We start from the raw sequence: 27,646 nt of genomic DNA, 5'->3' as shown, positions 1-27,646 counted from the left end.
AATCTGAGGCAGCCAATCAGAAAAAGAGGTCATTTAGGTTAGGACAGGAACTTTACCTTTTACGCTGCTGTTGGGATATGAGAATCAGCTGCTGTAGATTCATGAAAAAAGCCAAAGACTTTAAGAAAGCTTCAGAGATTACTCTGATATTCAAGGGAAACTTAGGATATGGGCCCGGTTGTATTTTTTATGTGAACCGCAATGTATGAAGACGAGGGCATGAATTCAAACCCAGCATGAAGAACAAACAGCATGACTTAAGAGGCAGATTTCAAACAGTGTGTGCTTTTCCCGGACGTTCGCTCTGACTGTGGATACACAAAGCTGGATTGCTATTATCAGAGGACAAATGGAAAATGATTCAGTGTTTTCTAGAGAAAAATGCCATGTGAACAAGCACTCTGCACATTCACCTCCTCAGACCATCCTGTCTTACCCCTTTTACTTACTTTTACTTTACTGCTCAAAAGTGGCTGAGATGAAGCCATGCAGCCCTGGAAGCGAAGGGCATTGCTGTTGTTCCTTCTGAATGTGGAGTGGAGCTTTTTGTTGGATGGATTTGAATGATTTGAATTACAGACGTACTAGAAATTCCCCTTGAGAACATCCCAGGTCACGATAACCTTGCCTGGGTTGCTAGGCGAAGCTTGTTCTACCATCTCGGCTCCAGGTTAGAGAAGACTCCTGGTGCTTGCCTTTCGTGCATCTTGCAGGATGAGAGATTGAGCTCTACTTGAAGCTTAAAAGGCCTCAGATTTGACCACTGGCTGGTCCTTCTTTGGCTTTTTTGGGCATTTAAGACTTTAAACCTGTTGCAAGCAGTTCGGGAAGCATTTCGGAAGGCCGATGGCAGGACATTCTGCTGAATTCGGAGCATCAGTCAGGTATAGCAGTACAAGATAAGCCAAGACCACTGGTCATCCTCGACTACATTAAGAATGTGTGCATCTGTGGATGGAATGACCAGTGAGCTCTCAAGGGACACGACAAGATCACAATAAGGAGAAGGAGCCAGAAGGGGAAGAAAAGGATGTTTTGAACAGGAGGAGTCATGAAAAGATATCACAGAGAGTTTAAGTATAAAAGGAACATCGGGAAAGGGCCCAGCACTGAGCCTTGTGGGACACCGGTGCAAATTCTGCATATATGAACAGATATGGAACCTCTACATAATAGTGCCCCTCCAGATAGGACTCAGAAAGGGGTGTGTCTCAAGCTGTTGAAGCATTTTGCCTGATCTTACCGTGTGGAGCATCTTCATCACTGTTACAAAGGCATCTTCTGTAGAGAAGACTACCCTGCCTGCGTTGAAGTCAGATGGTGCACAATCTGACGGTAAGGAGCTGCTTATGATGAAAGACATGAAGAGAAGCTGGTCCTGGGAGATCGTCTGGAGCAGCATAGATGGGATGGGATCCAACGGGCAAGCACAGCAGATGCGCACACACCAGTCGCTTTTCTGGCACGGCCAAACCCTTCGCCATATTGCATTCAGCAGCCCAGTTCCCTGTCTTGGGGTTTGTGTGTCTCAGTAGGGGGGCACCATATTGCCAGTGGGCTTTTTTTTCCTCCGCCATTTTTTTCCCCACTTCCATCCCTTCAAGCTCCAGTTTTCGCCTGCTGAGAATGACGGCGCATCAGCGGTGACTGTCTCCACTGTCTTCAGACAAAGACACAGCACCAGGCCTGTTTCCCTGCGTACACTGTCTGCCTGTGTGTAGCTGGTGTGTTTCAGACCGCAGACAAGACAGCATGTCTTCGTCTGACTGGGACTTTGAATCTCAGACAGATAGACGAGTAGACACTAGACAGCGTGAATATTTCAGGGGTATGGGGTGTGTATGTTCATTTTTTTAGCCATGTTTTTACCACTTTATGGGGACTCGATGTCCCTAAGATGGTGAATACATCAACTTTTTAACATCGTGGGGACTTTAGGCTGCTCAGAAGATTCATTAACTGAATCATTCCCATGAAGTGGAAAAGAGTCAGCTCTACAAAACTATGTTGGAGTGTGTATCAATTTAAGGCTCCTAGAATTTAGACATGATCTAGACGCTCTTCAGACTTTCAGAAGGTTTACGCACATGCACAACACAACCACATTCCTCTCTTTGCATATAATATCTTAAAAAGCTGAGGTCGGAGCACAGGGTCAGCCATGCTACCTCATCCCTGGAGCAGACAGGCTTAAGTTAAGACCTGTAGCAGTTTGATGGACGTAGGTATCAAACCCACACCCCTGTAATAGCAGTCACCCACTTCCACACCGCTGCTCTCTACAACCATGGGTTTCCACCAGCATGGAGAACACTTTTACCAGGGAAGCTTAGTTTTGCTGGACCACCATTGGCACCATTGGTGAATTTAGCAGTTCTGAGAAAGGTTCTGTGGTCTCCATTATGTTTCAGGTACCATTTCATGTGACTCGAGCCTTGCCCTCAGAGCCTTAAGACCACATATTCACTTATTTTTAAATGTGAAGGGCCCAGGACCTCATGAACATGGCTTGTGAGTAACATCCTGAGTGATGCTGGCGAGGCTGACAGGCAGCACGGTAGAGATGCTAACGCTGTGACAGTACTGTTACCACGATGGTATAAATGTTATCACTGTGGTAGCGATGTTACCACTGTGGTAGTGGTGCTGGAGAGGAGCCTGGAGGCTGGTTGCTAGCATGGAGTAGATGGTAAAGCTGTGGTAAGCGATGCTTGGCGACGCCACAGTGACGATAGCAATGCCGCGGAGGCATTGCTAAGACCACTATAGCAATGCTGGGTAACGGTATAGCGGTCACTGTGGTAAAGATGCTGAGCGAGGCCAGCGCGGTAGCAATGCTGGACAAGGCTGGCATGGCAGAGCTACTGAACGAGTTTGACGGTCGCTACGGTAGTGATGCTGGGAAAGGCTGTGATTACCACAGTAGTGTTTTCACCATGGTAGAGCTGCTGGGCAAGACAGGCGTCGACGCCCAGCGATGCCAACCGCAATAGGGATGCTGGGCGAGGCTGTCTGTCTGGCAAAAACCATTAAAGCACCCCAGTGGTCATTTTAGGTTGTCATAGTTCAATGTATCGAACCACTGCTTTTAGCGAAGAGCCCTTAGAAGAACTTTTTTAAAGACTTTAGCTTGCTGTACACATCAGGCGGCCGTACAGCTCCTGACAGGGCATCTGAGGTCAAGACTACTCCTTCGCTGAGACGTGGCTGTTTTAGACTGGAACTAAATGTTCCAGAGATGTCCAGAGACACTCAGTCATCCCTTAAAAAGACTCGACTTAGTTCTAAATTAACTCCACAGGGGAAAGCACATCAAATCTGCCTAGATCAAGTCCGAAAATGTATGTGCTAACTAACCATCTCTGAGACATGGAAGCATCCGAAAGCCAAAAGGCATAAGAAATATCGGCACAGCAAGCTTCTGAAGGTTGCCCCTGGTTTGTGAAGATTTGAGCATCCTTAGCGGGTGTAAACAAGCGCCTTCGAGTTGTAACTCACCAGGCACACACAGATCAGACGTGGGCCAGGCCTGGCTCAGCAGCCTGTAAGCATTCTCTTTGTTCCCGAGCTGGGACCCGCAGAGTAAGAAGAAGCCAAAAAGCTTGTAAATATGAAATGCTCTTCTCTTGATTTGAAGATTGCTTGTTTGAAACCCCCCCCCCCTCCACTTCTCTGAGTCCCGGCATCTCTCCTTCCTAAAATGAAAATTTAATGTTGATTTGGAAAAGTCTTTGCACTCTTTAAAATTCCTAAGCCGGCAGGTTTGTTTTCAGTGTGACATGTTATTTACAGCTCCTCCTTTTCTGCTTCTGCCTCAGTCTCACACACACTAAGTGTGTATTCCTGTCCTCGTGGGGTTCTTCCATGTGACTGTGGCTAAATGGTGCTGTGCTACCATTATGAACACATGATGCTAATGCTAATAATGATGCTAATAATGTATTTCTGGGGTATTGCCCTATCAGGCCTAGTGGTTACTAGAATGTTTGCTTTGGTATATCAGGTGCTTGCCATGGGTTTGCAAGGTAACTGCTAGGGGCTTACTATGGAGTTGCTAGTTGGTTGCTATAGTGTTGCTAGGTGGTTACTATGGTGTTGTTAGGTGGTTGTTCTGGTATATCAGGTGCTTGCTATGGGTTTGCTAGGCACTTGCTTGGTGGTTACTATGGAGTTGCTAGGGGGCTGCGATAGGTGGTTTCTTTGGTTTTGCTTGGTGGTTGCTATGGTGTTTTTGGGTGGTTACTGTGTTGTTGATATATGGTTAGTAGGCAGTTTCTGTAGTAGCTGTGTTGTACTATTGTGTTGCTAGGTGGTTATTCTGGTATATCAGGTGTTTGCTATGGGTTTGGTAGGCAATTGCTAGGTGATTACTATAGTGTTGCTAGGTGGTTGCTGTGGTGTTGCTAGGGGGCTGCGATAGGTGGTATCTTTGGTTTTGCTTGGTGGTTACTGTGATGTTGATATATGGTTAGTAGGCAGTTTGTGTAGTATTCCAGGTTGCTGTGTTGTACTATGGTGTTGCTAGGTGGTTATTCTGGTATATCAGGTGCTTGCTATGGGTTTGGTAGGCACTTGCTAGGTGATTACTATAGTGTTGCTAGGTGGTTTCTGTGGTGTTGCTAGGGGGCTGCGATAGGTGGTTTCTTTGGTTTTGCTTGGTGGTTGCTATGGTGTTTCTTGGTGGTTACTGTGATGTTGATATATGGTTAGTTGGCAGTTGCCATGGTATCCCAGGTTGCTGTGTTGTACCATGGTGTTGCTGGGTGGTTGTTATGGTGTTGCTAGGTGGTTACTATGGTGTTGTTTGGCGGCTGCTGTGGTATATCAGATGCTTGTTATGGGTTTGCTAGTGACTTGCTAGGTAGTTACTCTTATGTTGATATTTGGTTAGTAGGCAGTTGCTGTGGTATCCCAGGTTGCTGTATTGTTACTATGGTGTTGCTAGGGGTTATGATGGCATTGACAGGTGGTTGCAATGGTGTTACTAGTTGATTACTATTGTGTTGCTGTATGGTACTCACAGTGTTTTATATGTCTGGATTAACTTCAAATAAGAGTAAAGAAAGCTAATGTTGTTAATTAATGTTAAATGAATGTGAACAGCCGCTAATTATCACAGCACAAACATGAAGCTAACGGCTAACTGGTTCGACTCGTTAACTGGGTTAGTCTGTTTTGCTCAGTTGGCCTCAGGAATGTTCAACATCAGGACCTGAAAGCTAATCTGCGGCCTTCTGCACTGTTGACTAATTAAATATGTGTTTTGTGTAAAAAGCATCGCTGGTGCCCCCAAAATGTCAAAGATTTTTCTTTTAGCTTCATACAGGAAACAGTTGCTTCCCATTAAGTGCTAAAAACATAGCCACACACACACACACACACACACACACACACTCACATATGCACAGTCTCTTCTCCTCTCTCAGGATATAGGTGGTCTCTCAGGTGCAACCTGGAACCATGTCAGTTGTAACTGCTCGGTCCAATTATCCTGTGTTTTGACACGGTCCGCCGCGGTCTGGCTTTGGAGCGGAATGCAGCAGCGATGGATCAACAAGTCTGCTGGCTTTACATCAAAATAGAAACACAGGCTGAGTCATATAGGCTGCTAATAGGAACATGGCTCCTCTGGAGACGTCACTGTCTTTGTCCTTGGCTCTGGTCTGAGTGTGTGTGTGTGTGTGTGTGTGCCTGTGTGTGTGATCAGCGTGCACTCACTGCTTTTCTCCATTTGGGCTCCTGAGGACAGAACCAGTACACCGCTGTCACATGGTGACGCTCGGTAGGTGCTTCTAATAAAGTGGCCAGTGATTGAAAGTACAGGACAGGTGTTTCTAATAAAGTGGCCAATGAGTGTATGTGTAAGGTCATTCTTTCTAATAAAGTGGCCAGTGAGTGAACGTTTAAGGCAGGTATTTCTACGAAAGTGGCCAATGAGTGGAAGTACATGGCAGGTGTTTCTAATAAAGTGGCCAGTAAGTGAAAGTACATGGCAGGTGTTTCTCATAAAGTGGCCAGAGAGTGGAAGTACGAGGTGGGTGTTTCTAATAAAGTGACCACTCAGTGAACGTTTAAGGCAGGTGTCTCTAATAAAGTGACCAATTGGTGGATATTCGGTGTTCATAATAAAGTGGCCAGTGAGTAAAAGTTTAAAGCAGGTGTTTCTAAAAAAGTGGCCAGTGAGTGGGAGTACAAGGTGGGTGTTTCTAATAAAGTGGCCACTGAGTGTACTGATGTATGCTCTACTATTGAAGTCAGGGCTGTGTATTCTCTTATAGAATATTCTCTAATAGCCACCCCGTCCCTTACCTGTACCACCTGCCCTCAGCATTCACCCCTTTGACCTCGAGAACGTCCTACTAACCCCCCTCCCTTGTCCATCCTTCATTACCTCCAGAAGGTCATGGAATTCATAATCAGTTATCCAGCATCAGGCAGCTTTCCTCATGCTCTCTGTGGGGAGTTGACCCCCTGTGATGGCAGCATTTAATCAGGCCAGGTTTTGCCCCTCCCTGGTCACCTTCCCAACAAATTAGCTGGACCAGTTATCTCTGGCCAGGGCAGTGGTGGCTCAGTGGTTAGAGCACAGGGCCATTGGTGACAGGATTGTAGGTTTGCTGCCACTGTTGGGCCCTTAAGGAAGCCCCTTCACCTTTTCTGCTCCCTGGGCATTGCAAGTAGCTGCCTACTGCACCGGGCATGTGTGCTCATACACACTGTTCACTGTGTGTGCTGGATAACTAGTGTGTATGTGTGCGTGTTCACTGCATGGATGGGTTAATGGCGGAGGCCAAATTCCATCTGTGTCCAACACTAATGGTGAATGTGGTTGTCTAAGAACAGACCTTATTTACATATATCAAAAAGCCTCATTTGCATACAGCATATCTTAAAATCAGAAGAAATAAACGGGTCTAGCTAATTCAGAGGCATAAAGAGAGGCTGGAAAGGGGTCACATAACCCTAAAATTATGACTGATAGCGTAGATCCACATTCACACTCTGTGACTCGTCTGTCTTCTCCCTAGGCATATCGCCCCCTGTGCTTCCTGTAGTGTATTACAATCTGTCAAAATGATCGTGTGCATCTAAAGCATTATTGGAAGACAATATCCAGCAACATATGGAACTCCATGTTGCACCCACACTGTTGCTGATGATGGAAATGGTGATGTGGAGGAGCGTGAGGAAGCAGAGCAGGGCTTTATAGGTCGCGAGAAGACCGTAATTAGCATGAGGCACTCGCTGTCTTTGTAGGCTAATTGACAGTGTTGCCACATAAGGGCTTGAGTGTTAGTAATTAATAGTAATTATAGTGTTGGAAAAAGCCCCATTAGGTATCTTGGTCTTGTTATGATAATTGCAGTTATACAGAAAGATGCTTGTAAGCGGAGATGATAGGATGTCAAACATTCAGAGCTTTGCTTTGTTAATGATGTTGTGTTCATGTTGTTATAGCAGGTGGGAGTCGCTTTCTCTGCTGTTCTAAACTCAAGTTTGTGTTTTTCTCATCAGGCGATGCAAAAATAGACAACACAGGTAATGCATGTGTGCACAATAAGAAAATGCAAATGTAGGTCCTGGGGAACATAGAAGCCTGGGATTGTAGGAGCTTGTGAACTCAAGAGTCCTGGAAACATAGTGTAGAACCATGGGCACCTATGGGCCTGGGAACATTGATCTTGGGAGAAATGGACCCTATGAACATAGGGTTGTGGGAACCCTGTAAACAAACAACCCAGGGGATATAGGTTCTTGCCAACATAGGGCACTATGAACATACGACTTTAGGAACATAGGGTGTTGGGAATATTGGACCCTAAGAAAATAGGACTTTAGGAACATCATAGGAGTGGCACTGGGACTGTAGGACCCCGGGTACCTATGGGCCTGGGAACATTGATTTCGGGAGAATAGGACCCTATGAACACAGGGTTGTGGGAACCCTGTAAACAAAGAACCCAGGGGAAGAACATTTGGAATATAGGACCCTGGGAGCATAGGACCTTGGGGACCTAGAACTTTGGGAACATATGACAGTGGGAAAATAGGGGCCTGAGGGCATAGGGTTCTTGGAACATAGGGTCCTCTGGAACACTGGGCCTTGGGAACATACGTCCTTAGGACCATAAGGCTTTGGGAATGTAGGGACTTAGGGACTTAGGAACATAGAACCCTGAGAGTGTGGTGGGTGTAGTGAGAGCCTTGGGTGCCCATGGCCTTGTAGTTGTAGTTACTAACTGCATAATGAGGACACCCTGTATGGCACAAGACCTGCCTGATGTTTTGGAGATGTTCTGACCCAGTCGTCTAGCCTGTACAGTTTGGTTCTTATCAAAGTGTCTCAGATTCATATGCTTTTAACAACTTCATCACCTTTAGGAACTGACTGTTCACCTGCTGCCTAATATGTAGATCCACCCCTTTGACAGATGAAGCCTCTTTAGACGAAGCTAATCAATGTTTCACTCATCTGGTGGTGTAACAATGAACTGTGAGGCTGAATATGTAACACACTTACAAAATGCTCTTCCTCAGCCAACAACAACAAGCTAGTATCAACATGCTAGCATGTCGATAGGCGCTCTCTGCCTACACAAAAATTACCATAACTGGATTTTCTGCTAATGAGCGCTAAATGAATGTGGGACGTGTGTTTGCTCGTGTTTTCCCCTCACTGCATGCCGGATCGTTGAGGTTCTAGTCACAAACACGTCCGTGTCTGTATGTCTGCAGTGGTGTGCGATGAGGAAATGCAAATGTGATGACAGGGAGTGTAAATATTCAATTATGCGCTGATTGTATTTGTGCCATCACCACGAACGCATCTGCTTGTGGTTGTAATTAAAGCAGGTCTAGGCTCCTTTAATGAGAGGTTGGTGGGGGTCTGCGGCGGGCCCCTCGTATTAAACCAGGGAGAGTGAAAGGGGTGCACGTGGTTCGAGCCGTAATGAGAAATCTGAGAACAAAAGTGGCAGCCCTGATGATGAATTCTCAAACAGCACTTCAAATGATGCTATTAGGATTCAGATGTCCCTCTGAAGGAAGGGGCGGCGGGGTGTTCTTAAAAGCTCCAAATGGTTTGTTTACATTTTTATTGCCTGTAAACACTCCAGTCAAAAACCCTCCTAATCTGACTTACAATGGGCTATGATAGCGGCTCTGAGCAAACCGGGCATCTGAAATGTGTGATCTTTGAGAATCTGTGTGCATGTATTATTATTGACCGGATGTGAGAAAACAAACAATCAAAGGGGAAAGAAAAAGAAGCTTCATGCATCTGAACAGGTGCCGGATGGGGAACTGACTGGACTCTGCTTTCCCCTCTTCTATGCAGCAAGTAATGATTCAGTGACATTTTCTAAAGCATTTGTTCCCTTCATTGCTTTTTATCGACTGGCATTGGCTATGGCTGTGAATAACAGAGTTCAGAGTCCTCTGGTCCCAGAGATTAACGGGTGGGAAAGTACAGGAGGCAGAAATGTAGTTTTCTGTTTTATGTGTAATGTAATATTAGTGATGTTAACCTTAATAGCAGTGCATTTAGATTAGGTGCCTTGCCTCAGCCATGGATGCCAAGCCTAAGGACTGTTTCCGGTCCCAAGCCCACTTCTCTAACCATTGGGCCATGGCGTAAAAAAGGCAAACTGCCTTTTCACTAATATTACATTACACATAAAACAGAAAACTACATTGCGGCCTTGGGCTTGGGGTCATCCCTATGATTCTAAACCTGAGATTCCCCAGGCGATATGTTCCCTCATGGTAATTTTCTGGGAACATGCTGTGTACTCATGAAGCCTGGTAACACATGATATTGGAAATATAAGCACACTTTTCATCATCAGATTGACACTGTGGAGGAACCTCTTAAGGATCCTTCAAGAAAATGTTTTTAGAAAAGTTCCTCAATACACCTTAACAGGTTCCTCAAGCCCTAAATATTCCTCAAGGAATTTATACTTTTAGCAGTATATGACTGTGAAAACTCTGAGAATATAAAACCTTGGCAATAAAGGACATTGGAAACACAAGGCCCTAGAAGCATATGCGGGACCTTGGGAAATTAGAAGCCTGGAAACACATGTCTCTAAGAATACATTTACATTTTATGGCGTTTAGCTGACGCTCTTATCCAGAGCAACTTACAAGGTTACTCGTATTACAGAGAAGGGCCAATGCAGTGTTGGGAGTCTTGCCCAGGGACTCTTATAGGTGTAGCGCAGCATAGGCACCCAGACTGGGAATTGAATCCCAGTCTCCAACATGGTGTGGTAGCTCACTGGCAGGTAGAGGTGTTATCTGTTGCGCCACACCAACCACCACCAAATACAAACCAGTCCTTAACATTGGGCTGCTGGAAACATAGAACACTGTGAAAACAGGACCTTGGAAGGATTGAATCCTGGGAATATAAGACTTTGAGAACATAGAACACTAAACATATAGGACATAGTGGAAACAGAACTCTTGAGAACTTACAACTGAGAACATTTGAACCTGGAAACCTCGTACTCTGAGAAGAGAGAAAGGCGTGATCACATAAACTTGGGAATATAGAACCCTGGTATGATGTTTTTTCAGTTTTTTTGTTAGCGTTGATTGTGTATATTAATAGCTAACTGGGAAAGAACCACTGGTAACGATTATGCAAGTGGCGCGCTTCCGAGTTCACTGGCGTTGCTTATGTCAGAAACAAACACTTGCAAATAAAGTAGAAAATCTCTGAGCCATCTTGTATTTGGGCTTTTGACAGCCTCGATATCAGGGAATGATTATGCCAAGCCCATACTGACATATTCTCCTCCATCTTTTTGATTGGTCTTGCAAGCTTCTTGCTGTACCGCGTTGGCAGCGCTGCCAAAACGTGTTTAGCTTGCATAAATGGTGCAAAGGCTTCCAGAAGCTTATCTATTTGTTCTGGTGTCACTCTGAGACAGCTGACGTTAGCGGGCCATGCCAACATGCATGTTCTCATGTTTTCTTGTGAGAAAGATAAAGTAAATTGGTGCCTCAGAAAGGGTGCACTGAGATCCGCCATGAAATGAGGTAATCTTCTGATTCTAATTCAAAGCATTTCTTCCTTTTTGTCTCTATCTCCCTCTCCATGTCTCCTTGTTCGCTTTGCCCCATGCATTGTGTTGCTGAACAAGGCAAATTTCTGCATTGGCTTAAATTTACGAGCGCTGGGTAATGATTAGAGAGGGGGGGGAAAGATAAAGAAAAGAAGGCAGGAAGATTTACATCTCTCAGCCCTGAGCGACCCCGCACCTCTACTAATGCCCTTCATCATTGCCTCCGCCTTAAGCAGCCATTCCGTTATGCTAATCGTTTTTGTCTCCATTCAGCAGAAAGGGTGGAAAGTGCTGAGCCAGGTCATGAGAGAGAGAGAGAGAGAGAGAGAGAGCGAGAAAGAGAGAGAAAGTTCTTTGTGTCTCTAGAGCTCAGGAACACTGATGCCAGATCAGCTGGCTGCGATGGACATGAACTGTTGCAGACTGTAGGATGTTGTTCCTTAGTTCGAGGTTGAGGCCGACCACTGCAGAGCCATAATCGAGCCTGAAACCCACCCAGAAACATTCGACCAATGGATCCAAACAAACCCCACAAATTTCAGGCTCCAACTCAACTGTAGCTAAACGGACTCCTGTCCCACCCCAGCTGTATTCTGGCAAAACTGTAGCCCAACCAGTTTCTGTCCCAACCTGACTGTAGCCCAACCAGTTTCTGTCCAAACTCAACTGCAGTTTAACAGATTTGTTCCAAACCTAACTGCAGTCTGACAAGCTTTTGTCCCAACCTGACTGTAGCCCAACAAGTTTCTGTCCCAACCTCGCTATAACATCCAAACTCAACTGTAGCCCAACTTAATTTTGTCCCAATCCAACTGTAACCCAACAGACCCAGCTGTAGTATGGAAAATCTGTCCTGTAGTCCAACAGATTCCTGTCCCAAACCAACTGCAGCCTAACAAAATTCTGTAGTCGAACAAAAGTATGTCCCAACCAACTTGATCTGGACCAGTTTTTGTCTGAACCTGACTGTGGTCCAACTGAATTCTGTCCTGACCCAGCTATAGTCCAAAAAAATGTTATCTGAACCCGACCTTAAACCTTAAACAGATCGCTGTCCTCACCCAACCAGAGCCTGACAGATTTCTGTTGCAACCCAACTGTAGCTTAACAAAATTCAGTCTCAACCCAACTGGAGCTGGACAGATTTCACCCAGAAACTGACTGTAACCCAACCAATTTCTGTCCTAACCCCTCTGTAGCCCAAAAACCTTTGCTCCCAACATTTAACATTTACATTATCATTTAAGGCATTTAGCAGAAGCTCTTCTCCAGGGCGACTTACAAAAGTGCTTTGCTATTTACTCAATAAAAACCTCAGCTAGTTAGAATAGACTAATAATTCAAAGATCCTCTAAGTCAGTAAGGAGACCACTCTACTATTCGCCCAAGTTCTCCCAGAAGAGGAGGGTCTTCAGTCTGGGTTTGAAGACAGTGAGCGTTGTACTCTGCCGTTCGGACACCCAAGGGAAGCTCGTTCCACTACTTTGGTGCAGGACAGAAAAAAGTCTGGACGCTCGTCTTCCGTGGATTTTGAGGGATGGTGGGTTGAGCCGAGCCGTACAGCTTTTAACCATTGCCATCAAGTACGGAAAGGGACCCAACTGTTGCCCAACAGATTTGTTCCAAACCTAATTTGAAGAAATTCTGTCCCAGCCTGACTGTAGTCCAACTGATTTCTATCCCAACTTAACTGTAAACCAACAGATTTCTGCAGCTTGGAAGAATTCTGTCCCAATCCAACTGTGGCTTGACGAAATTCTGTCCAACCCAACAGAGCTAGACAAATTTCAGTCTGAACCTGACTGTAGTCCAACAGGTTTCTGTCCCAACTCAGCTGCAGCTTGGAAGAATTCTGTCCTAACCCAACTGTGGCTTGACGAAATTCAGTCCCAACCCAACTGGAGCTGGACAAATATCAGTCAGATCCCAACTGTTGCCCAACAGATTTGTTGAAGAAATTCTCTCCCAGCCTGACTGTAGTCCAACTGATTTCTATCCCAACTTAACTGTAAACCAACAGATTTCTGCAGCTTGGAAGAATTCTGTCCCAATCCAACTGGAGCCAGACGAATTTCAGTCTGAACCTGACTGTAGTCCAACAGGTTTCTGTCCCAACTCAGCTGCAGCTTGGAAGAATTCTGTCCTAACCCAACTGTAAAATCCTGTCCCAGCCCAACCGGAGCTGAACCTGCCTGTAACACAACCGGATTTCTATCCCAACCTGACTATAGCCTGAAAAAATAGCGTCTGATCCTGACCAAACCCAGATGTGAACAGCCGAATGCAGCGACATTCAGACACGCGTGTCAAGCTCTACATCACACTTCAGGCAGAATAACACAGATTTCTTTAGTAGGCCTTTTCTCAAGCTTTGTCTCGGTGCTAACTCCCACGTTTCTGCTCGAGTACTCATTCACTTCACAGAAAATTCTTATCCTCATTAAAATTAAAGGCAGCTGCCAGTTTCGGTATTTACTCATATTTGTTTTCTCTCTGTATCTTGACTGTCTGGCTGCTTCTCTCTCTCCCTTCGTCCTCTCTCCACCACCGCTTTTGAGATGCAGAAAGAGCAGAGGCAGCTCCCGAGGTTCAACTCTCCATTTTTCTTTTTCTGTGCTAATGTGATTTAGGACCACTTTTACTTCATTTGCATGTGGACACCTACTAAATCAGGGCAACCTAATGAAGTTGTGTGAGCCCACGACTGAATTTCCTCCCACACGCCCAAGAGGACTCACCTTACATGAGCAAGAAGCAGAGCTTCCATTACACAGGGAGGCACATTAAGACTAATGCAGTGCATTTTATTTATTTTATTTTATGTAGGTAGGTTAGGAAAAAACACATGAAAAACTCAACCATATGTTGATATCCTGAGTGTGGGCTTGCGAGAAGGTAGAAGAGTCAGTCTCTACAGATGGCGAGAGGGAGGAAGTTTTTACTGAGGTCTGAGATTAGGAATTGGTTGTGAAATTGACTTTGGATGCATGTAATTCTGGAATCATTGCTTTAACAGAACTACAGAAGATGTGTGTGTGGTTCACAAACCTTCTAACGACACTGTACGGGTTCCCTATATATAAATAAGTGAATGCGTGCTCTACAGGAAATAACTACTGTCCAGGGAAGAAGACGTACTGCTAGATTTTGGAGCAGCATTGCTGTGAGGACTGAGGTGCATTCAGCGACAAGAACGTTAGCAAGGTCAGGATGTTGATCAGGATGATGATCATCACCCCACCTCATCATCCCCAACTCCCCAACTCATTCCAAAAGGCTTCCTGTAGCTGCTTCCCAAGGCTTCCCACATCAGATTCAAAACCTTGACGCTGGCCTACAAAGCTAAGAACGGACCAGCTCCTTCGTACTTGATGGCAGTGGTCAAAACCCCAATCTGCACCAAGAGCCCTTCGAGTTTCAAGTACGGCTCGGCTCGACCTGCCATCCATTAAGATCCATGGAAGATGAGCGTCCAGGCTTTTTTCTGTCCTGCACCAAAGTGGTGGAACGAGCTTCCCCTGGGTGTCTGAACGGCGGAGTCCAACGCTCACTGTCTTCAAACCCAGACTGAAGACCCTCCTCTTCTGAGAGAACTTGGGTGAATAGTAGAGTATTATGGTCTCCTTACTGACTTGTGTTTAGTAGAGTCTAAACTTAGAGGATCTTTGAATTATTAGTCTATTCTAACTAGCTGAGGTTTTTCTTGGGTAAATAGTGAAGCACTTTTGTAAGTCGCTCTGGATAAGAGCTTCTGCTAAATGCCTTAAATGTAAATGTAAATGTATTGGATGAAGCTTCACCATCATTCCAGAGAACACCCCCATCATCCCCAACTCCCCAACTCACCCCAAAAGTACTGGATGGAGCATCAATCATCATTCCATGGAACACAGTCAGTTCCACTGCTCCACAGCTCAATGCTGGGGGGGGGGGGCTTTATACCTGCAACTGGAATTAGCCTTATAGGTTATAACTGTACAGTTTCTACACAGTCTGGGACAAGGGGGCGGGTCTACCTAATGAGTAGGTGAGTCTGGCTCCACCTCCGGTCTCTACTGCACAGGCTCTGGTTGAAAATTTGTCAACATTGCGGACAGTTTGGCTTCATTTCTATAAAACGGAAGGCATTGAAGCTGGCAGCTCCACCGTCTGATGAAATCCACTTTAGTCTGCGCCCACATTTTATTTTAAGCTTGTAAGCTATACACTATGTTAGCTTGTTTGCTAATTAGCCATCTCTATAGGTTGTTAAGCTTATTGTTGTAAGTGTACTGTGATGAAATCTGTTCTAGATATGTCCACACCTGCGCTAGTTAAAAGAGACATCAGCGATTCCTCTTGAAGAACAGGAGCTGGGGGATGAGCGATCTGATGAATGCTTATGTGATCTGATAGGCGTGTGATGGACGGCTTACTGGCTTTGTGATTGACAGCAGAGACGGCGGGGCCTGAGAGGTTTTGGATGGATGGGAGTAATTAAAGCTTACAGGCGCCAAGTCTAGCAGCGTAGCAGTACTGTATTGTGTGATGTGAAAGGTAGATCAGACAGGTTATTGGGAATTGGGCGATATTGCAATATGGTGCACCTCGGCTGCATTTACCCTTGGCCTCGATGCCATGACTGCATTATTAATTAAGGGTGAATGGTAGCTGTCTGTGAGCGACGAGCATGGCTAATGTCTCAAGGACGCTATTGCTATGTTTCACTAACAGTATTCATAATATACAGCGTCGGGGGGCTTTGGTGCTTTATAGATTACTTGCAGCATCGGGTGTCTTTATCTTGGACTCTCAGAAAAGCTGTTATATGCAATTTCTGAAAACTTGAGATTCCTAGTGACTCATGCTTTTACTAAGATAAATTTGGCTGCGTGGTCATCTCGACCAAGGTTAGATGTTTCCAGTCTGGTAGGCTGATGGTCTGGTCTGGATGATTATGATTGTATCTTTGTGATTATATGGTGGAAGATGTGCTTTTCCGTGGAGGATATATGATTTTCTTCCTTCCAGCTGTCTGTGTACATCACCTTGAAGGTTGCGCAGGGGGTGGGCAGGCTTTAAGATTGATGATGACCACCATTATGATCAAACTTTACTTCATCTTTTATCCAGCAGTTCAAACGTCCCCTTTGTCCTTTCATCTGTGATTGCTCTTTTACTTCTCTTTGAGATTTGCATTCAAGGAGTTCGAAACGATGTCACCTCCAGCCTGCCTTAACGTGAGATGTCCAGATGTTTGTGGACACCCCTTCAGTTGTACCCATTGCGGACAATGATGTGCAAATGCACGTACAGACACAGCGTGCCAATAGAATAGGGCAGTGCTTACCTAATGACAAGCGTGGGCTACAGCATTAAGCTGTGGAGCAGTGGAAGAACTGTGCTTTCTGGAATGATGGATGATGGTGCTCCATCTAATTCTTTTGGGTGAGATGGGGAGTTGGGGGTGATGAGGTGGAGTGGTTATCATCATCCAACACTCTTGTCTCTGAATGCAATCAAATCCTCACAGCAATGCTCCTCCAAAATCTAGTAGAAAGCCTTCTTTTCTGGACAGTAGAGACAGTTACTCTAACAAAAGCAGGATCAGTTCTTTTTAATACCCTTGAGTTCAGAAGAAACAATGAATGAGCAGGTGTCCCAATACTTTTTTTTTACCCATATAGTGTACGTTAAGTGGTGATGGGTTAGATAGAAATACACTGGGCCGAAATCCAAAAGACTGAGGCAGGTATTTCACATATATACACTGAACGAGTGGCAGTGAGCACACACACGCCCAGAGCGGTGGGCAGCCAACTACAGCGCCCGGGGAGCAGAGAGGGTGAAGGTCCTTGCTCAAGGACCCAACAGTGGCAGCTTGCCAAGCCCGGAAATCAAACCCACAACTCTTTCATCAATAGCCTGGAGCTCTAACTTCTGAGCCCCCAAGTGCCAGACTGGAATAATAGGGTAAATAGGGAAGATAATGTACATATACACAGTTCAGTCATAACTTTTAAAAAAACACCTACCTAATATCAGGTTAGGTCCCAAAACAGCTCTGGCCCATCAAGGCATGGACTCCACAAGACCACAAGCTCCACAAGCTGTCCTGTGATCTGGCATTAAGACGTTAAAAGGTACTGACTACTGCATACAGGGAACACCCGACAAGTCCTGCCTGATGTTTTGGAGATGTTCTGACCCAGTCTGACTCGTCTAGAACATCACAGCTTGGTTCTTGTCAAAAGGTCTCAGATTTTTATGCTTGTGCATTTTTCCTGCATTTACCTTCATCACCTTCAAGAACGGACTGTTCACCTGCTGCCTATAAGATCCCTTCCCTTGGAACTGGGTAATATATATATATATATATAGATTTATATATCCAAAATGGAAACTTTTCAGGAGAAGGGAAAAACCTTCTTAACTTTCAATAAAAGTCAGTGTAAAACGATTGTATCCCAAGTCATTTATGAGCATTTTGATTGACCGATTCATCCTGAAACTCTGACATAATGTGAAGAACTACTTCCAGATTCACATTAAGTCAAAAAGTGAAAAACATAAAAAAAAACTGTGACAGTGACGATACGTGGTTTTTGGTGGAGCTCATTGAGCCGTTGTTTAGGTCAGGCTGCAGGAGCAAACTGCAGACGGCCGGCTGTATGCATGTGGAAACCGATAAGCATGTTTGTGTGTGTTTTCTATGTAAGACTGTATAATTGTGTGTGTGTGTGTGTGTGTGTGTGTGTGTGTGTGTTTTATGCATATTCATATGAGCTCATTTTTTTGTTTTGTTGTGTGTGTGTGTGTGTGTGTGTGTATGTATCTGCATATGTTTGCACATCTCTGGCCTGTACATATTGTGCAAGGGTGTGTGTGTGATTGTTTCCTCTTCAGGCCGTAGATTAAACACAGAGTGTGTGAGATTAATCAGAAGTGTGGTGTGTGTGCTGTGTGTTCTGTGGCCTGATGCTGCAGAGTAAACAGTGGCAGCTGTTCACCATCAGGACGGAGAGAAAAGAGGCAGAAAATGAGCAGCTGAAACGGAAGACAAAGAGAATCCTCTCAGATAAGAGCAGAGCGATGAGGCCTTCAATGCTGCTGCCGCCGCAGAAACTGCACTTAGTAAAAAGGGTTCCTCGAGGGTTCTGTCGTAAAGGCAGTGGTCCAGAATAGAACCGTGACAATACAAGCAACCATGTGCTTAATTGAGTCTTTGCGTGGCTAAAAGGCTCTTGGCATTGGAGGACAGCCTTTTGTGGACGATTCCTAATAGAGCCTTACAAAAATGGTTAAGTACAGCACCAAAAAGGGTTCAGCTATCATTAGGGGTGAAAGAACCCTTTTAGTAGAACTTAGAACCCATTATTTTCAAATGGTGTCTTTGCGACATCTCAAAATAAATCTCATCTGCGACTCGTTTGCCAATACGTTTAACAGAGTTCTCAGGGCGGCCTAGGAAATCAACCTTCTAATGATGTACCTTAAAGATGGAAAGTGATTATGGTATCCCTGGTGGTTGCTATGCTGTGTGTTGCAATGTGGGTGCTAGGTGGTTGCTTCAGTGTTGATAGGTGGTTGCCATAGGGTTGCTTGGTGGTTGTTATGGTACCTTCTAATGATGTACCTTGAAGATGGAAAGGAGGTTATGGTATCCCTGGTGGTTGCTATGCTGTGTGTTGCAATGTGGGTGCTAGGTGGTCACTAAGTGGTTGCTAGATGGTTGCCATGGTGTTTGCTTGCTATATTGTTGCTATAAAGATTTCCAGGTGTTTGGTATGATATCCTAGGTAGTTGCTATGGTGTTGCTAGAAGGTTGCAGTGTTGTTGCTTTGATATTCAAGGTGGTTGCTGTGGTGCTTCTTAGTGCTGCTATGGTATTGCATATAAAATATTAAATATCAGACCAGGCATGATATCTCCACTGTGCTCCACCACTGTGCTTCCAGAACCAGAGAGAAACTATCAGTGTTGATATGTGGTCGCCATAGAGTTGCTTGGTGGTTGTTATGGTATCCCAGATGCTGGCAATAGTGTTGCTAAGTGATTTGCTAGATGCTTGCTACGATGTTGCTAAGTGGTTACTAGATGGTTGCTACAGTGTTGCTAGATGGTTGCCATGGTGTTTGGTTGCTATGTGGGGTACCTTGAAGGTGGGAGGAGCGTTTGAAAAACTACAGCTGAAAATGCAAATCAACACCAGATAGGTAATGCTTCAAACAGGCCACAGACCACTCCCCCAGGCTGATGTAGTTTTCTTATGCTCCTCCCACCTTCAAGACACATCATCGGGGGAGTTTCCTTGATAGGCTGAAGTATCCCTTTACTACAAATGTCACCTGATGCTGTGGTGTTGTAGTGCATTTGGAAAATATTGTGGTGGTGATTTCGCCCAGTATCGCCCAACCCCACCAAAAAGAGCATACAAGCTGATCGGTTATTCACTGCTACATCTTCCCAGAGTCCTTATCTTTAGCTAGTGTTTTTATTTTCCTCCATTATCGATACACAGTGTTGGAGTTAATAACACACGCTGCACTTTATCCGCACTGATTTAAGGCTGTAATTAATTCTCTGTATGGCTATTGTTATCACAGCACTGCTTATGCTTGCAGCCTCTTTCAGCAACATGAAAGCAGCAGAGAATGTCTTGTTTTTGATTGATTAAGCTTTAGTTGTGTGTGTGTGTGTATGTGTGTGTGCGTGTGTGTGTGTGAGTTGTTGGGTGTATGAGATTGAGAAATGTATGTGTGTGTGTGTGTGTGTGTGTGTTTATGTGTGTGGTCTACGCTCAGGTTGTGAGAAGAGTTGAGCCTGTGATGGTGACTGGCTAAGCAAGCTAGGGGGCTACATTGATTACTGTGTGTGTGTGTGTGTGGGGGGGGGGGTGTGTTCAATAATAGGTTGCGTGGTGACTGACTGAAGTTGAAGTCGATTGAATCCAGCAGTGTCTGTCCTACATCCTGTTTATTCACAGGCGTAGTGCTTTTCTCTTTCTTTTGTGGCTTTTTCAGTGTACTACTTATTTCGTTCTCTTGGCTGAAGATCCAGCTAGTTCATTTCTCTAGCAGGAGTTTTGTGTGTAGGTGTTGTGTGTAGGTGTTGTGTGTAGGTGATTTTTAGAGGGTGGCCAGTTACAGGTTGAGGGAACCAGCTAGCAAACATTATATCCAAGAGGTATTGCCATTGTGAGTTTGACAACCATCACCTAGCCAACCAGTCTACTTTACTGTAACTTTATACGGCTTCTGTGTTACTAGGTGGTTGGGATGGTGTTGCTAAGTGGTTTCTGTGGTATCTCAGGTGGTTGCTATAGTGCTTCTGTTGTGTTTGGTTGACAGGTGGTTGCTATAGTGTTGATCGGTTGCTGGTATGGTATCTCAGGTGGGTTCTATGGTGTTCCTAGGTGGTTGCTTCAGTGTTGATAGGTGACCCATGGGGTTGCTTGGTGGTTGCTACAGCGTTGCTAAATATTTGCTATGGTGTTTGGTGGGTAGGTGGTTGCTATTGTGTTGCTAAGTGGTTGCTAGACCTTTGCCATGGTGTTTGGTTGCTAGGTGGTTGCTATAAAGGTTCCTAAGTGTTTGTTATGATATCCTAGGTGGTTGCAGTGTTGTTGCTTTGGTATTCAGGGTGGTTGCTGTGGTGTTTCTTAGTGCTGCTATGGTATTGCATCGAAAATATTACAAATCAGACCAGGCGTGATATCTCCACTGTGCTCCATTACGTACTACCAGTTTCCCCACAGACCTTCAGAAGAACTGTAGCTTCCAGAACCAGAGAGAGGGGAAAAATGGATGAACTGTATGACTTGACTGAAGCAGGATTACTGGAGATGTTCCCTTGGTGAGATTTGCTGCAGTCTGAATCCTTTTAAATGTAAGATGATGAACCAGAACCACACCCTCACTGTCTGTATCTCTCTAAACTCGCTCTCCGTCAGCTCTTATCTCCGCTGCTGCTTCATCGTCTCAGAGTTTCTCGCAAATGGCAGTCGCTCGAGTGCTCGTCACCCCTCCGCCCTCTCTCTCTCTCTCTCTCTCTGAATCCTCTCTGAATCTCCACTTCTGCTACGACGCTCTTTAGGTCTGCCCTTTAAACAGCCTGTCAGTGCTGTGTGTGTGTGCTGTGCTCAGTTTCACACTGTCAGCTTCACACCAGCCCCTACACCCTCACCCTCACCTGCACCCTTCTCTTGTTAATATACTGTAGATTACATTCATGTCTGGACCTATTAGATCAGCAGCGCTCCGGTTTACACTACAGGTTTCACACTGGCCCCTCCACCCTCACTTTACATCCCTAATTGATCCCTAATTGATGTAGACCAGGCATAGTATTTGTCCTATTTCACATTACACATATCTCTCACTTCACGTTGTCCGCCTGTCTGTATAAATTAGATTGTATAATATAATATAATATAATATAATATTATATACTAAAAATAATATAATATAATATAAGTTAATACTTATATGGGTAGTGTTCCAATTCACACTGCCTGTTCCTCACTATCTCTACACCCTCGCTTTACATTGATCAGTTATTGATTTCGGTTACATTAATATTATTAATTAATGCAATAATTTTAAAACCAAGCATATTATTTAATAGTCTGTGAAAAACATTCAGAGTTAAGACTAGGTGGTTGCTATGTTTTATTAAGTGGTTGCTATGGTGTTGCAAAGTGGTTACTAGGGGGTTGCAATGAAATTTGGTGGCTGCTTTGGTATCTCAGGTGGTTGAAATGGTGCGGCTACATGGTTGATAAATCATTGGTATAGCTTGCCTAAGTGGTTGCTATGGGTTTGCTATGGTATTCTAGGTGGTTGCTTTTGTGATGCTAGATAGTTGCTGTGTGGCTGTCATTGTATCCTAATTGGTTGGTTTTGGTGTTGCTAGGTGCTTACTAGGTGGTTGGTATGGCATTTCGGTGGTTACTGTGGTATCTCAAGGGGTTGAATTGGTGTGGCTACATGGATGATGGATCATTTCAATTGTGTTGCTAAGGGGTTGCTTTTGTGATGCTAGATAGTTGCTGTGTGGCTGTCATTGTATCCTAATTGGTTGGTTTTGGTGTTGCTTTGTGGTTTCTTTGTGATTTCTATGGAGACAGGTGGGTGATAGGTGATTGCTCTGGTATCTCAGGTGGTTGACAAGGTGTATTATAGATTGGGGCAGTGTTTCAATTTATATTACTAGTTTATCCTTAGACCCTACAGTTGGACACTTTACTTTCTGCTAAGCAACCACTTCCTAAGTCCTAAGTATCTAAGGTATATCAGGTGGTGGCTATGGTGTTGCCAAGTGATTGCTATGTTACAGTAGCGTTTAAGTGGTTGCTATAGTGTAATTACATGGACGTGGTACTATTAGATAAGGCATATTATGGATAGTGGAAGTGCTTCATTTTATATTACCAGTTTCTCACTAGAGCCTGCAGTTGGACACTTGACTTATTAGCATAGATTAGTATAGATTAATGCAGGGCTATTAGATCAGGTTCATCTATTGCTTATATATATTTCTCAGGTTCATGTATTGCTTATATATATATATATATATATATATAATGATATAACACTGTTTATATGGGTAGCGTTCCGTTTCGTACCTTTGGACCCTACACCCTTGACTTGTTAATATGGCTCAGATTAATGTGGGTCTATTAGATCGGACCTATCCAAGAGTTCATAGACTGGGGACGTTTTTGGGGAAGTGCCATATTAAAATATTATTTATAGGAGCAGCATTCCAATTTCATCCTCCACTGCTGTGCTCCCTACTCCCACACTTACATTTGTTCCCTTCGCTTGCTAAAATAGATTAGGTTAGGGGACTAATGAGGGCTCGTGTGCGGCTACAGATTGGAATGGCTTTTTTTTTTTTCTTCCTGAGAATGCTACATGCCCTCCGTGGATCCCGGGATATAATTGGAGGCAGTTAGGGGTATAATGTTGACAATAATCACACCAATAACAACCAGCGTCTCTGACTCGGGCCACAGACTTCATTTGCACAAGCTGAAAAATAATTGGAGTTCCCTAGTGGGCCTGCTTAATGCTAGACTGCATCCGCAGCCCAGACCCAAAGCTTGGCTTCTGCTTGTTCATTTGCATACGCCGTATTGTGGACTGCCGATCTGGGTGTGTGTATGTGTGTGTGTGTGTGTGTGTGTGTTTGGTCCCTGAGTGTACTGTTGTGAAGTGTAAGAATGGAGATATTTGATGATGAATTCAAACAGTGGAAAACGTGCCCTTCAGCTGGGTTGCGCTGGTATCTGAATGGCTTCACTGTGCATCTATTGACACAAACACCCATTCCTTTAAGTGTGTCTTTAAAGAAGTGGAAGAGGGTGATGTACTTTTTAATGTAGTGAAACTTGCTGTTGGTGTTTCCATAGCAACTCAGTCAGATTCAGATTCTTCAGCTTCAACCTGTAGATCATAAAAGCCCTTTTTTCTTTGAAGAGCCTGATTAACCTGGTTGTGTTTATAAGTGTTTAAGCGAATTCACTCCTATATTATTTACTTTGTCCTGTTTTCTCTCAGGTCCTCTTCGGGTTGTGGTCCCCACTGAATCCGTCTCGTCGTTCCTTGGCGATACGGCTCTGCTACGCTGCGAGGTTACCGGAGAGCCGATGCCGGTGGTCCGCTGGCAGAAGAATCGGGTGGACCTGCCCGCAGCCTTTGACATGGACAGCCGGGTGGTGGTGCTGCCGTCTGGCTCGCTGCAGGTCAGCAGGGTCCAGCCGCCAGACTCTGCCACATACCGGTGCCTGGCAGAAAACCCTGGCAGTGCCCGCACGGGCACCGACGCTGACCTGAGGGTTTTACCTGGTGAGTCCAGCGCTATTGAATTCAATGGCCTTGGTTTGTTTTGTAAAGCACTTTTGGGATACTGTTATTACTGTTAGCACTGCTAGGAGCAGATGGTGGTAATATCATATCGGTAATATCATACTTCTAGTAGTATTCATTGTATTATTAGGAGTACTATTAGTATTATTAGTAATATGCATTATTAACAGTTATAGCACTAGTAGCAATACTAACCATAACTGTAGTAGGAGTAGTAGCAGTACTATGAGTAGCATTCGTAATGGTATTAAGACTAGTAGTAATACTGCAGCAGTAAAAGTATTAGTACTAGTATGAATAGTACTAGTAAAAGTAGCAGTATGAGCAGTAGTAGTAACAGTGATAGTAGTATTAGTGGTAGTTATAATATGACTAGTACTAGTATAAGTAGTATTATTAGCAATACTAGTAGTAGTTGTTTTAGTATGAGTAGGATTATTAGCAGTTCTGACAAACATACTAGTAATAGTATTAGAAAAAGGGCCAAACTACTAGTAGTAATGCTATAGCAATAATAGTGTTATTATCCTTAGTAATATTAGTAATAGTGGTTATAGTGTCAGTGTTAGCGGTGTGGTTGTGTAGTGATTGTAGTGATTAGTGTACTGGTGGTAACAATAGTGTCAGTAGTACTATTACTAGTATTAGTAGTAATAGTACTAGTAGCAATATAAGCATGTTTTTTTTGAATCACTGTTAGTAATATTAGTATTAACAACTCTTTCAACAGTAAAAAAAGTGATATTATTAGCAATACCATATTAATACTAAGGCACTGTAGTAATAATAGTAGCTGTACTAGTAGTAATAATAGTAGGAGTAGTAGTAGTAGAAGTAATAATAGTGGGAGTAGTAGGAGTAGTAATAGTAGGAGTGGTAGTAGTAGTAGTAGGAGTAATAGTAGGAGTAATAAAAGGAGTGGTAGTAGTATTAGTAGTAATAGTAGGAGAGGTAGTAGAAGAAGTGGTAGTAGTTATAGTAGGGGTCGTTGTAGGAGTAGTAGTTATAGTAGGAGTGGTTGTAGTAGGAGTGGTAGTAGTAGGAGTGGTACTATTAGTAGTAGTAATAGTATGAGTGGTAGTAGTAGTAGTAGTAATAGTAGTAGAAGTGGTAGTAGTTGTAATAGTAGGAGTGGTAGTAGTAGGAGTGGTAGTAGTAATAGTAGGAGTGGTAGTAGTAGGAGTGGTAGTAGTAATAGTAGGAGTGGTAGTAGTAGGAGTGGTCATAGTATTAGTAGTAATAGTAGTAGTAGTAGTAGTAGTAGTAGAAGTGGTAGTAGTAATAGTAGGAGTGGTCGTAGTATTAGTAATAGTAGTAGAAGTGGTAGTAGTAGTAATAGTAGGAGTGGTAGTAGTAGAAGTGGTAGTAGTAATAGTAGGAGGGGTAGTACTAGGAGTGGGAGTGGTAGTAATAGTAGGAGTGGTAGTAGTAGGAGTGGTAGTAGTAATAGTAGGAGTGGTAGTAGTAGGAGTGGTAGTAATAGTAATAGTAGGAGTGGTAGTAGTAGGAGTGGTAGTAGTAGTAATAGTAGGAGTGGTAGTAGTAGGAGTGGTAGTAGTAGTAATAGTAGGAGTGGTAGTAGTAGGAGTGGTAGTAATAGTAATAAAAGGAGTGGTAGTAGTAGTAATAGTGGTAGTAGTAGTAGTAGGAGTGGTAGTAGGAGTAGTAGTAGTAGTAGGAGTGGTAGTAGTAGGAGTGGTAGTAGTAGTAATAGTAGGAGTGGTAGTAGTAGTAAGAGTGGTAGTAGTAGTAGTAGTAGGAGTGGTAGTAGTAGGAGTGGTAGTAGTAGTAATAGTAGGAATGGTAGTAGTAGGAGTGGTAGTAATAGTAGGAGTGGTAGTAGTAGTAGTAGGAGTGGTAGTAGTAGTAATAGTAGGAGTGGTAGTAGTAGGAGAGGTAGTAATAGTAGGAGTGGTAGTAGTAGTAGTAGGAGTGGTAGTAGTAGGAGTGGTAGTAATAGTAATAGTAGGAGTGGTAGTAGTAGGAGTGGTAGTAGTAATAGTAGGAGTGGTAGTAATAGTAATAGTAGGAGTGGTAGTAGTAGGAGTGGTAGTAGTAGTAGTAGTAGGAGTGGTAGTAATAGTAATAGTAGGAGTGGTAGTAGTAGGAGTGGTAGTAGTAGGAGTGGTAGTAGTAGTAATAGTAGGAGTGGTAGTAGTAGTAATAGTAGGAGTGGTAGTAATAGTAATAGTAGGAGTGGTAGTAGTAGTAGTAGGAGTGGTAGTAGTAGTAATAGTAGGAGTGGTAGTAATAGTAATAGTAGGAGTGGTAGTAATAGTAATAGTAGGAGTGGTAGTAGTAGGAGTGGTAGTAGTAGTAGTAGGAGTGGTAGTAGTAGTAATAGTAGGAGTGGTAGTAATAGTAATAGTAGGAGTGGTAGTAGTAGTAATAGTAGGAGTGGTAGTAGTAGTAGTAGGAGTGGTAGTATGAGTATCAGAGCTGACAAGCATACTAGTAATAGTATTAATAGAATTTGCAGTTGTGCTAGTAATAGTAGTGACACTACAGCAGAAAATTATATTCATTTATATCTAGTATTAGTAACAATAGAACATTTGCTAGTAGCAGTATGAGTAGTAGTAGTATTAGTGATTGTCCTAGTACTAGTAGTCACAGTAGTACTAATATTAGGGGCACTCGTAACAGAACTAGTGCTAGTAGCAGTATAAGCAGTGGTATTTTAGTAGTATCAGTATTATTATTAGTATTAGCATTATCAGCACTTGGATAATTATCAGCAGTGGTATTATGAGCAACACTATTAGCACTAGTGGTAGCAGGAGCCGCCGCGGTCACAGGCAGAGCTGCTCCGAGTATGGAGAAAGATCTCAGCGCGTAATCCTGCTCTCCCGGGTGCAGGTTAGGCATATGTGTGCTGACACTGTTCTATCAGTGCTCAGTGATTGAGACAAATGTTTCCCATCACTGCACGTCTTCCTTTATTTGTGCAAGTTTGCATGAGCCAGATGCATTTCATCAATCTCCAGCTAGTTAGAAGCTGCTTAAAGATCACATTTCACATCTGGCGCTTGCGTGAAGCCCATTTTTATCTGTTAGAGCGCAAAGTAGGCCTCAGCTCTCCCTGCTCAGGAAGATAAGAGTCAGTCCACCGCTCCACTGCTTTTCTGTTCAGCCACGTAACACATTCAGCCTAGCACTGATCCAGCAGTGCATTTGTTTATTATAGGGGTGATTCTTTAATTAGGGGAACGGTTACGTGTCCAGGTTATACATTTATGTTATAATTTATTACAAAATGACACGTTTTCAGCTTCACCACTAGTATCTGTTAAATGCATAGAAATGAAACCAAGCAAGAGTTTACATAATTCTTGTAAATTAAGCATGTACACACTATCTTTACGTACCCTATTTAGACAAAAGTATTGGGACACCTGCTCATTCATTGTTTCTTCCGAAATCAAGGGTATTAAAAAGAGTTTCTCCTGCTTTTGTTGGAGTAACTGTCTCTGCTGTCCATAGAGGAAGGCTTTCTTCTAGATTTTGGAGGAGCATTGCTGTGAGGATTTAATTGCAGTCAGACACAACACCGTTAGTGAGGTCAGGATGGTGATTCATGATCACCGCCCCATTTCATCATCCCCAACCCCACAATTTTAAACCCTAAAAGTACTGAATGGAGCATCATCCATCATTCCAGAGAGCACTGGAGAGCTCAGTGCTCGGGGGCTTTATACCCCTCTAGCCCACGTCTGACAT

General features: G+C 43.9%; 1 protein-coding gene across 1 annotated transcript in view; it reads left to right on the top strand.

The window, feature by feature from the left end:
• dcc (DCC netrin 1 receptor) overlaps positions 1–27,646 on the top strand; it is a 358,534-nt gene that overhangs the window by 135,941 nt on the left and 194,947 nt on the right. Inside the window, exon 3 of the mRNA XM_072696028.1 lies at positions 23,618–23,905. Coding sequence (XP_072552129.1) covers positions 23,618–23,905 — 288 coding nt within the window. The remainder of the gene's footprint in view (positions 1–23,617; positions 23,906–27,646) is intronic.

This window comes from Salminus brasiliensis, chromosome 1 (genome assembly GCF_030463535.1).
Source record: "Salminus brasiliensis chromosome 1, fSalBra1.hap2, whole genome shotgun sequence".
Taxonomy (NCBI): Eukaryota; Metazoa; Chordata; class Actinopteri; order Characiformes; family Bryconidae; genus Salminus; species Salminus brasiliensis.
The sequence above is the reverse complement of the archived record's forward strand: the minus strand, read 5'-3'. Positions and strand labels throughout refer to the sequence as shown.